The sequence below is a fragment of the Phodopus roborovskii genome, unplaced genomic scaffold (assembly GCF_943737965.1).
Source record: "Phodopus roborovskii unplaced genomic scaffold, PHOROB, whole genome shotgun sequence".
NCBI classification, from domain to species: domain Eukaryota; kingdom Metazoa; phylum Chordata; class Mammalia; order Rodentia; family Cricetidae; genus Phodopus; species Phodopus roborovskii.
This window is the reverse complement of record NW_026126541.1, coordinates 15467698-15479975: the sequence shown is the minus strand read 5'-3', so window position 1 is coordinate 15479975 and position 12278 is coordinate 15467698. Positions and strand designations below refer to the sequence as shown.

General features: G+C 49.2%; 1 protein-coding gene across 15 annotated transcripts in view; it reads left to right on the top strand.

The window, feature by feature from the left end:
- Positions 1–12278, top strand: part of Pax2 (paired box 2) — a 77441-nt gene that overhangs the window by 38262 nt on the left and 26901 nt on the right. For 8 of the 15 annotated variants that reach the window (XM_051199888.1, XM_051199877.1, XM_051199889.1 and 5 more), the window contains one exon: positions 1233–1301. The exons of the other annotated variants lie outside the window; for them this stretch is intronic. In XM_051199888.1, coding sequence (XP_051055845.1) covers positions 1233–1301 — 69 coding nt within the window. The remainder of the gene's footprint in view (positions 1–1232; positions 1302–12278) is intronic. 15 annotated transcript variants of the gene reach the window in all.

Sequence of the window (12278 nt, the reverse complement as noted above, 5' to 3'; positions counted from 1 at the left end):
TAAAGGCGTGTACTATCACCAGGCTCAACCCTTCTTACGGAGAGGTTTCTAAAACATTAGGTTTCTAGAGCAGTGGTCCTCAACCTGTGGGTCATGCCCTTTGGGGGTCAAATGACCCTTTCATGGGGTCATCTAAGACCATCAGAAAACACAGATTTTTTTTTACATTTTATACATTATGACCCATAATGTATAAGATTACAGTTATATGTAGTAAATGAAAATAATGTTATGGGTGGGGGTCACCACAAAACGAGGAACTGTATTAGTGTCACAGCGTTAGCAAGTTGAGAACCACTGCTCTAGAGTATTAAGGTAGCTCCACCCTGGAAGATGGCTCACCTAGGCAAAGCATAGAATAGCAGGCAGGGGTTCATGAGGGGGAATGAACCTGTGAGAGAAAGGCGTCTGTTTGAGCCTAGACGTCTAACCCCAGCGGGCTCTTGGTAACTCTGGGATAAGCTAGAAAGAACCAGGTCTCACCTGGTGTCTCTAGAAAGAACAAGGCAGTCGGTCTCACCTGGTGTTCGAGACACCTTTGTCTACCTCTACCTGCCCACTTGTCGCTCTGTGGCTATCTGGTGGGCCACTTGTCATTTTTTTTTAGCTTCCACCAAAGTTTTCTATATAAAAGTCCTGTTCTTTTCCTAATACGGAGCCATTACTCTCTGTGTCTTTTTGTGTGCATTTCTGCTCCTACATGCAAGTTTGTTTATTTACCTTGGAGAACACATGATTGCTTCCTGAACCATATATGATATTTCTCTGATTTATGTAAGTGTATTGTGTGTGTGATGTTGCTCTGAGATCTTTGGGAGGAAAGGGATAGGAAATGTCAAATATTGAGAAAGCATGCAGTTTTCTACGTAATGCACATGCTTGGAGAAAGTGTTGTATGACTATGTACATGCTGGCACCAGTAACCAGGAGAATCCTAAGCCAGACCTAGCCATGTTGAGTGTTCATGGTCCTGGGCATTAGCCCCAAGAACCCATTGATATCAACCTACATCTTTAGGCAAATCAGTGGGCTGTCCTAAGCCCATCCCTGAGAGTGGCTGGGCCCCAAGACTAAGGAGACTGAGGTAGACAACTAGTCCATTCCACTCAGGCTGTGTGTGATTGGCGGCTCAGAACTTTTGTCTCTTTGAAGAGGAGCCTGGTCTCCCAGTTTGGGGATCTGGCCTGTCCTTCGGGATCTCTCAGTGTCTGTCTGTCTCTTATTCACTCTAGTCGAGGTATTCACTGATCCTGCCCACATTAGAGGAGGTGGAGGTTTGCATCTGGTCTGGACTTTGAGAGGTATGAGGGCCAGAGGGAACATGGTGTGGGGGCCAAGGGGAATAGTTTGGGGGTGGCGGCTAGAGAAACGGGTCCTAAGGGCAGACAGCCAACTAAAGTCAGAGGCACAGGCTTTCGCTGGGAGCCCTAGAAAGCTAACAGTGTCTGGGCCTGGATCCCTTCCACCGTGGGCCACCACAGAGGTTTGGGGCTGAGGCCTGCTGGCCCAGAGGGTCAGCCGCTCAGTGGATGGGGGCAGCTTTTCCAGCCCTTGGAAAAACAAAGAGTAGATCGGGTAGTAAAACAAAAGCAAAGGAGATCTGGAGGCACCTGACAGCCCTAATTCATCACGGCCCAAGTTTTTTCCTGTGTTCCCATTATATTTGTTTGTAAAAGTGGAAATCAATTTTGAAGGTAATTTTCTGGAAAGAATGGAAGGGAGGTGGGAGGGCCGGATAAGGCAGAGATGGTAAAAGGAAAAATTTAGGCCAGGCACAGCCCAGGGGCAGCTCTTGGCAAGGTGAAAGAAAATTGCATATTCAATCTCCATCCATGAATCTCCCTCACTGCTGCCCGCCTCCTGCTTGAAAACAATGAAGGCTTTTTCCCAGCGCTGGGCAGGGCCTCGGTATCAGCCTCACTCTAACTTCAGGGTCATTAATTCCCTGATTATTGAAGGAGAAGAGAGGGTTGCAGCATCGTCAATTCCAGAGGCACCCCCCATGTGATCAGCCACTGGCTGGGGTGGGTGGGGGCAGCGGGGTGAGGTGAGGTACTTCAGAAGGGGGTGGGGAGAGAGGAACCGGGGAGCCACCTGGACTGGGGGGCAGGAAGCCGGGAGGAGGGTGGAAGAGGCAGTCATTACTGCATACCTCTGTTGTGTTGTTATTGCAAATTAAAAGTAGCATGTTCCACTCCACAGCTATCTTTAGGGAGGGAGGGGCGCCGAGGGAGGTGGGGGATCTTATCATTGCTTCTTCAGCAGACCAGCGGTGGTGTCACCGTGTGAGGTGACATTTGAATTTACAATTCCGCTGAGAAAAGCCATTAATTCACAAATTAACATTTCTCCCTCTCCCTCTCTCTTTAACACTCTCTCCCTCTCTCACATGGATGTGCAAGCAATTGAAAAGACAAAGGAAATAGCCTTAAGGAAGAGACTTTACTGCTAGTCTGTCTGTGCTGAGATTGCTCCCCCTGCTTCCAGATAGATAAACCAATTACCTGAGCAGCTCGGCTCCTGGCCGCCGTGATCGCCTCCTTTTGTAGGCTGCCTCCATGGCTGGCTTCCGCTCGTGTATCTCATTAATGGAAACCAGGCGTGCCCTGGTCACCAAGCTCTTCCCAGCTGCCCTTTGGAGGAGCAGTGGGAAGAGAACCAGTGTCAGACAAGACAGGCTAGGAGGATCCTGGGGAAGACCAGAAGCCAACCTGGCCTTGGATATCTGGGTACAGCCTGCTGTGACTGCAGCTTAGGGGTGAGCACAGCTGGATTGGCTTTCTGCACCTGAGAAGGGTGTGGGCTGGCATTTAGAGGCAAAGGCTGTAAACCGAGTCTGACTCTGTCAGTGGCCTTTGGTCTTGGAGCTTGTCCTGTAAGGGAAGGGCACAAGGAAGGGCTGACTATATGCTGTTTCAGCGACACAGGGTACAGCCTGAAGGAGTTGAGGGGGTGGACAAGGTTACACATGTTGGGCCAACAAAATGAGATTGGACTGATTCTTTAACCTAAGCCAAGCACCTGGGTACAATTGTGTCCACCTAATCCTTACACACACACACACACACACACACACACACACACACACACACACACGTGCACAAACAACACACACCACTCACTCTCTCTCACACTCACACAGTTCTGAGAAAGAGTACAATGAGAATGAGCTACACAGAGAGGAATATGCTATCTCACTCATTTCTTGAGAATACCGTAGTAGTCCTGTCTTACTCATAAGGAAGCCTCTCCAACACCCCCGGTGGACACTTGAAAACATGGAAAGCCCTTTCCGCCCAATTCTATCTACACAGGCTTCATTTCTCCCAATGCATACATGCAAAAGTTTACTGTATAGATTAGGCACAGTAAGAGATAAATGACAACAATAATAAAACAGAATAATTACAGTGATAGAAACTTGATCTGATAATGGAGACGGCCACTAAGTGACCAACTGGTAGAGCACAGATACACTGACCACAAGGATGATTCGTGCATAGGGTAGGACTGAGCAGACTGCTCTGGTTTCTTACCCAGAGAGACACACAGTTGAAAACCTACGAATCATTATTTCTGGAAATTTCCACTTAATGTTATTTATTTATTTATGTGCATTGGTGTTTTGCCTCAGGGATTGGCACCCCTGGAACTGGAGTTACAGACAGTTGTAAGCTGCCATGGGGGTGCTGGGAATTGAACCCAGGTCCTCTGGAAAAGTGGCCAGTACTTGTAACTGCTGGGCTATCTCTCCAGCCCCAACCACTTAACATTTTTAGATGAAAATAATTGAAGCCAGGGAAAGCAAAACCGGGCATAAGGAAGAACGAAGGCTCCTTGTGGGCTACACTGGGGTTTTATGGCTTTGTGCACGCTGAATACGACCTAGCGTGTGCCACAGACTGCGCCTCAGTAGGACAGGGCCTTTGGCAGTCCAGAAAACAAAGCCCCATCATGGGAGACCCTGTCTAGGCAAGTGCTAGGGCTCGATTGCACTGATAACACTCAATTTATGTTCATCTCCAACGAAGACGCATAACTTGGCTACTACCCAGTTCCAGAAAGAGTTAAGTTCAAAGGTCACGAACACTCCAAAGAGAGAAACCCACTTACGAACACTCATTCGAAGTTCTGATTATACTTTCTTGGTAACCAAGGAGATGAAACTGGCTGTACCTGCAGCAGGTTCTTTTCCATCTCAGTTAGATCGCATATTTTAGCTGAACTCTAGCATTGACCATGAGCCTGTGGCTCTTCGGAAGCAAAGGCAGGTTGTGTGGATGTTTTATCAGGCCTTTGCTGTGGCCCCTGTGTAAAAACAGCTTGCGTTGTTCTGTGAGGGGGTACCAGGTTTAACCATGCTGTGTGGGGTGGACAGGTGCAGAGATTTGTAGATGTACACTAGATATGAAAGCCACGTTGTTGTTTCTTTTTTCCCAGCTAGTTCATGCTGTTGGGACTCAAGAGTGAGTTGCTTTAAGTATTCTGCAGTTTACCATAACAGGATGCATCTTCTACACATTGCCAGAAAGAACAGGGACCATGGTTGCCCCGGGAAAGGGGTACTAACTTGCTGCAGAGGAGATTGTTCGTGTCTCTCTGCTCCCGAACACTGAGTGTAGGTGACACATTCTCTGCCAAGGCAAGCAGTTCTCTGTGCCTTTCTGGTATTGCTACCCTCACATGAGGACCTATCATTTCAGTATGTGCCTTCCATCCCTCATCTTCCCCTGTAGATTGATTTGGCTTCTCCTTCACCCTCCCAGCCAGGGCATCAAGCAAGACATCCATGGCCTCAGCCCTGTCCCTCATCCCACCCCACCCCCCAGTACTGGGGGGGGGAAGCGCCAGGCTCAGGGCTCTCCCAGGGCCCTGCTGCTTGTGGGTTCCCCTTCATGGGTGCCCCCATCTTTTGCAGACCTTTGGGCAATGGGGAAAGAGGCGCTGGCATGGAACCTCAGAATGCAAATGAAGGGTTGAGAGACCCAGGGTGCCTGCAACACCTTAGACTATTGAGGCCAGGGAGCGACCCTTCCCCATCCTGCCCTCCTCAGAGTCATAGTGGCCATGGGGGCTGTCTGGGACCTCATTTTCTGGCCCACAGCGGTGGAAAAGCCAGACAGACTGGGAGAGGGTGGGGCCTGGCGCAGGGGCTGGGAGTCAGCCATGAGCCACAGAGCCTAGTTGCAGCAGAGCCAGTAATTCAAACCATCCTGACCCTTCAATGAACCCAAACCTGCTGACCTTGGCAGCACCACACAAGAGGCCTCACAAACCTGCTGCAGGCCAGAGTGCTTTCCCTCCCTTGCTAGGAGCCCTGTGGCCTGGCTTCCAGGTGGCTCCTCACTTGGCCATCCTTATGAAATGTCAGCGTCCCCTCCCCTCCCTGAGGCAGACCAGCTTCAAAGCATGCTTTGTGCTCATCTCCACTGGTGACAGGGCATGGGCATCCCCTGGAGCTTGTGGAGGACCCCGGCTATGGCCTTCTCCCACGAAAGGACATGCAGAACCCGTACCCTTCCCTACAACTCAGCTTTCATCTTCCAGCTGTAACACGTGTACCTGCACAGTGGGGTGTGTGCGCGTGCGCGTGCGTGCGTGCGTGCGTGCGTGCGTGCGTGTGTGTGTGTGTGTGTGTGTGTGTGTATCCATGCATACATATGTCAGGGTGCATACAGGGCAAAGAAGGTGATGGAGACAGAGAGGATGGGGGAGGAAAGAGAAGCCAGGGGGAAACAGCCCCGGGAACCTGCATTAAAGTAAATGCAGTTTATGAAGTTTGTGCTCTCCTCCTCAGGAGAGCTGGATTCTGTCCAACAGCTTCTCCAAGCTTGCCAAGTGGTTCCAGGAGAAAAAGGTGTGGGCAGGAGAGTGAGAGTCAGTGACAGAGGGAGAAATGTGTGGACACTGTGCAGATGCTCAGGTGGGTGTGTGCACTCGCGCGCACACGCATGCACGCGCACACACACGCGCACACACACACACGCACGCACACACACACACTCACACACACACACGGCTGAGGAAGACTGAGAAGCCAGGGCAGAGTGATGCAGGTGGTAGGGTACTTGGGAGGAGAAGCTCCAGCAGCCCCGCTTTCCTCCTCGTCCCATGCCCACCTGCCATCTCTAGCCCCTCGGGCAATGTTGCCAGTCCAGACATTTGGCGGTATGGGCACCGTGCTGTATGGTAAATGGAACCAAAGACACTATGGGCCACCTGGGTGCGCCGGTTTGTGGAAGCCAGGAAGGAACAGTGTGTGTGGTCTTGGGCAGCGGGAATGGAGACTTGGCCATGGAAGGGACCAGAGTGTGGTACCACTAAATCTCCTTGAAACTTACCTCTTCTTCTGATGCTGGGCGATGTCCACTGGGCTCCCTGTAGCTACTGAAGACAGCTAGCCCCTTAGGGAAAGATAATTTGAGACCTTTGCCTCTTCTTTGAGAATGCTAAGGAAGTAAGTGATTGACAAAGTGAGACCATGAGAAATCTCAGCGGGACTCATAACCAAGCTAGAGTATCGGCCCTTCCAGGCCTTTCTGCAGCCAGCACAGAGCTCGCTCGAGCTAAATGCACACTAGGAATATGTGAGTGGGCCAGAACCCATAATTTTGTGTATTATTTTTATAATAACAGGCTTTTTATTAGCAAATATTAGTTGTAGATAATAATGGGTTTCATTATGACATCTCATACATGTATATTTTTATTATATTCGCCCCCATAGTGTTTTCTTATCCCCTCCCTTCATCTAATCCTTTCTTCCCAATCTGTCTCTTTCCTCTTCCATTGTCATGGGTTTTGTTGGTTTTTGGTTTTTCTGTTCTCTCCCTCCCCCCTCCCTCGCTCCCTCCCTCTCTCCCTTGTGTGTGTGTGTGTGTGTGTGTGTGTGTGTGTGTGTGTGTGTGTGTGGTGTATATGTCCTACTGAGTTTAACCAGGACCCATAACTTTTGAGTAAAGGGACTGTGGGGAAGAATGTGGCTTTGACTCTGATCTGCCCATGAGATGTCATCTTACCAATCCTCCCCCCCCCCCCCCGTGACTGTACTCAAGTTCTGCCAGGAGCTGGGACAGAGGAGACTGACAGGTAGAGTCCACAAAGGCACAGAAGGGGGGGGAGGGGTAGAAGAGAGGAACTGCTGATATGGAAGGTACCAGAACATCCAGGAGATGCCAGGCAGAGTGAGGCAGAAACTGTCCAGGGATGGCCTTGGCCCCTGCTGTCCCTGCTCTGTCCTCTGCCCTCCCCACTCAGCCCTCCCCTGTCCCCTCCACACATCTTTATTGGTTCTGGTAATAGCCTTGATTTGCATGTCAGGCAAAGCCTTGCTACACACACAAAAAGAAAACTCCAACCGTGGCGGTCTGGTAGTGTCAGCTCTCGCTGTTGTTCGACAGTGTAAAATTAAATTAATAAAGCCCCCAACACAGGAAAACATAACAGGAAATTAATGGCCTTTACTGTCGCTCTGATGCAGTCATTTGCAACCCTGCTTTCCGCACCAAAGACTTCATAAATGCAAGCAGTTTCTCTAAACAAGCATACTTAGGGCGGCCTGCTATGTAATTTTTCGCCTTGCTTGTGTCCTTAGAGCTAACAAAGCCCCCTTCCTGCTTAGCTCCAGAGAGGTTTCAGGCTGGTCTGGCCCAACTGGAGTCCACTGAGGGTTGTACCAGGCAGAAGGCTGCAGCCCCCTCTGGAGGGGGTAGAAGGAGAGCTGGGGTTTGAACAGGAAGTCCCCACTCCACGAGCCCCTCCTGCCCATTGGCTCTGAGGGTTAGCCAACAGGAACTCACCCCTAGGGCTCTTTCCTCTGGTGGGTTTGTCTGTCCTCTTACCACTGTGCATGCTCCTCTTATTGCCTCTGGCCTTCATCTTCCTCTCCCCCATCTCTATTCACTGAGCATCTCCATCTTCTTCATACAGGCATGCATTTGGGGGCTGGCTCTGCCTCAGCAGTGGGTAACCTGCTGGCTTTTCTGGGGCGCAAGAGGAAGCCAGTGGACAAAGTAGCTGTGCTAGCACAATTTTATGGGGTTCTAGGCTCCCTCTACCCTGTCTCCCTTTTCTACGTTGGCTATTAACCACGAGGGCCCTAAATGGTCATTCTTACTATCTCTCTGTCTGCAAACAGATTTCAAAGCTGGGAATCTATGAGCTGCTGTGCTAGGTAGGTAGGGTATTGAAAATTCAGGTTTCTTCTTTGAGCTTTGTGCCAGTGTGGGTCCTGGTGCCTACTGTGCTGGGCTGAAGATATACTGGAAAGGCAGGGCTTCACAGCGCGCACAGGTGGCTGCTCACTAAGAACCGAACCCCTTGGCTGTGCATTCAGGAGGGGTGCAGGGAGATGACAAAAACAGCAAGCAGGCAATGGGGTCCCCAGAGACCCTGGATGGAGGCCAGGACTGGGAGAGCAGGGACGGGGAGGGTCTTGAGGGTCATTGGTCCTGCCCATCTTTCACCATAGAGCCTGCCCTTCTGCTTGCTGGGCCACAGCCTAAGCATGGACACGGGACATAGCTGGACAGTGTGCAGCTACGCCTTCCTCTGTTTTGAGGGAGGCCACACCACACCTTGCTTGTTCTAGGATGTTTGAGTATTTACATTATTCCTCACAATCTTCGTTTCTGGTAAAATATTTAGAGATCATGACATTTGCCAGCACAGCAGTGAATGACGGCGAAGGATCTCCATTTGATACCCTCCTTCCTCGTCTCCTCCTCGCTTCCTATTTCCCTCAGTCATTCCACCTTATTTACTAAGCTCTCAGCAAACTCTAGGCTGAACCCTGGAAGGGTTTCAGCTGCCCTCATGATTAGGTTCCTGCTCTTGAGGGAGTCCCCTCACCATCCTGGTCACCAATCTCTGGATTCATGAGCACTGAGTCCCAGAGACAGTACTTACGGCAGAACCTCTGTCCCTCTCCTGCCTGGAGACTCACACCCATACGTAGCCTAAGATTACATTCGATTTTTTTAGCAGCTGTGTCAGACTCAAGCTCATATTAAGCTCATGGTCAACTAGAACCTCAGGATCTTTTTCACATCAATTGTCATCCAGCCAGGTTCACCCATTCTGTACTTGTGTAATTGATTTTTTAGAAAAACCTAAACATGGGGCAACCATTTATCCCTGTTGCATTTTCATCTTGTTGGTTCAGGCTCTTAACTCTACCTGATTGAAGTCCTAAGGATGCCTTCTATGGCATTATCCAAGAAGTCTTGGGATTGTTCCCGTCTCTTCCTCCCCTCTTGGTCTTCCTCCTCCCTTCTCTCTTTGCTCTTATTCTCCTTTAAAATGAAAATCATGTGGCAAAAAGTGGAGCCCCCCCCCAGTTCTAACAGTTGTAATAAAGAAGTGCTTTAGATGCTGCTGAACTCAACCGTCATCAACGATTTCGCTTTCCTCCACCCCATCCCTACACCTCAGAAAGAAGAGGGGATGGCTTTGTCAAAGGTTAACATTTACTATATCCACATTATTTTCTTAATAAATCAGTTAAGGAAAAATTATCACCCTAAGCTATGTAACGATGTGTGATTGACTCACAAAGGTAAACGAAACAGCTGTTGACTTCAAGAAGCTTATCGTCTAGTGAAGCCAGATGTGCACACCATCACACAAGCAGAGTGTTATTGTGTCTGTGGTCATGGCAGCAAGGCTATGAAGGATGCTTTAAAACGTAAAACAGAGCTGTACCTTCCAGCCAAGGCAACTGGGCACACCATCATGGCGGGCAGCGGGGGCGGGGGGGGGGTCATTTAATCTAAGCATCAATACCAAGTTAATATGTCACAGCATACTCTCAGCAAGTACATTCAGGCTCCTGGGTGTCACCTTTTCTTTTCTAGCCCCTGCAAACTGTGGTGTAATAAATACCCAAAGCCTGAGACTGAAGGCAGTCATTTGCAAAATCTTCTGAAACCCACCTTCTGGACTCAAGAACTCAGCAGCAGCAGCTTTAGGATCCTTGCTCCCTGAGTCCTGAGGTGTAACAGTGACCTGAGAAAGTTAGCTCATGGGATAGTGCCTGGGCCCTCCTCGGCCCCTGCTGCTCCCATTGGGCATTGCTGCCCTTTCCAATGGAGACAAAGGCAAACGAGGAGTCCCCTCTTCTCTCCCCTCTCCTCTCCTCTCCTCTCTTCTTCCCAAGGTTTGAGCCAAACATGCCTTGCTTTGTGACCCCCTCTAAGCAGGGCAAGGCCCCTTTGCGTTATCTCAGCTCCCCCTGGGTCTTTGCCTCTGCAGGCATGTGCTGCTTGCATCTCTCTCCTTGGTCATGGTCCCCTCCTTCCTTCTGTTCTGTGCCCTTTATGGGGCAGGGTGCTTTTGTCCGACTGAAAGTGCAATGCCTGTTTATTGTCAACTATTTGGGCAGGACAATAAGTTTCTATAAAACCAGTCATCTGTCACTCATCACTGAGTGCTAACCAATGTTGAAATTAGGAATATTTTAGAGCCCTTTCCTCCCACGCATGTGCAACTTTAGATATGTAACTCTTAATTAAAGTTGGAGTGCTGCTATGCACTCAGCTTTGTGTCTTGCTGGTTTTACTTAACATTATAGAGTAGCATTTTCACATGTCATTACATATTCCTTGAAAACATGATTTTTTTAATGGCTGCATAATCTTCCACTGTTCGATGTACATGTCCTTTTAAATTCTAGGCTCATCATATTTTAAAGCGTGCTGTGTGCGGCTGCAGTGGTTCCCTTAAGCGCCCTTCTCCTTCCGCCCTCCCTTTCTCAGGTTGGACGTTTAAGCTTATGGAGGCAGAATTTCATCTTTCAGAGCACCTGTCTTCTGCGGAATCACATCTTCCTTTAGTCATGGGGTTTCATGTGTGTTCTTTTCTCCTGTGGGATTTCCCCCAATGTCCCTTTCTTTGCCAGCTTTAGGCAGGGTCTCTTTCCTCCCAGATCCCCATCACTTCCCTTGAATCCACTTTTCTTCCTTGGCCAGGGCCAAGGGATAGGGCAGGTGATCATCTCGGTGACACAGAAGCATTACCTAACCTCTCTGAGCCTGCGTTTTGCTTTGTTCTGATTTTAAATCTCTAAGAAGGAATCAGAAGAAAGGGTCCTCGGGACACTTTGCAGCTGGAATGTGTGACTTGTGATGACAAATCCTCAGTGGTGACTTCTATCACTGCTTCTTTTTTTATTCTGAAAGGTAAAATGGGGAGAAAGACAGGTTCATGGCTCATCCATCTTTGTTTTTGGAATTCAACGAGTCACCGTCCGAGATTGCATGGATCAGGCTGTATGCTAGGTTTACAAAGATGAGGGAATGTGGGAATCTCTGCCTTCCGAGGCATGTAACTGTGCTGCACAGATTTACTTTCAGCTCCGACACTTACTATGCTAAGTAGGTTTGGAGCAGTCAACTCCCTTTGAAAGCCTCAGTTTCCCCAGGTTAGAGCTCGGGTTCGAGGGGCACACTGCTGTGGTCTGGCTTTGCCTTTTCTGCCATCGTTCATTAGCTACCTCTATGTGACCTTGGGAAAGTCCCGTAACTTCCTTCCATACTTGTATTTCCTTACCTGCGACATGGGTATAATGACAGAAGTTCCCTGGCAAAGTTTTTCATATGAAAATTCAATGTGTTGCTCCAGTGAAAATTCCGATACAAACACCGATTATACCCCGAGTGCTAAATAAATTCGTTGCTATTCTTCTAAGAGTTAAATCCCCATGTTCCTGCTACACATAGTGCTTGGCATCATATCACAATCTGCGGAAATTTGAGTAGATAGCGTTGGAACACTGAGAGAGGAATAACCAGTGTTTCTGTAGGATGACCCCAGTCTTCGCATCTGTATCTAAGGGAACTGCCTAGAAAAGCTCATGAGAAGAACCAAGATTCAGCCCTGCGGAATGGTACAGCTATTCCAGGGTTGAATCTGGGCTTAAGAATGTCACATCTATTCCAGCCTTGTTTTAAGTTCCCTAACATAGTGTTCCCAGAAGTAAGTAGGTATAGGTAGGCATGGCAACCCTGAGACCAGGCATACTATCAACCACCCCAGTCTCTCGCTGTATGGTGAACCCAGTCAGTGTTTAGGAGCTGGGTATGGCCAAAGGTAGCATGTGGGGTTTGTCAGGGCTGGTGGGCTGGGCAGACCTAACAATGCCCAGAGCCAAAGCTTTGGGCCAGATCCCCAAGGGCATACTTTTGTCTTGTCTTGTTTTGTTTGAGACAGGCCCTGATGGTCCTGGAACTCACTCTATCATCCAGGCTAAGCTCAAACTCACAGAGATCCACCTGCCTCTG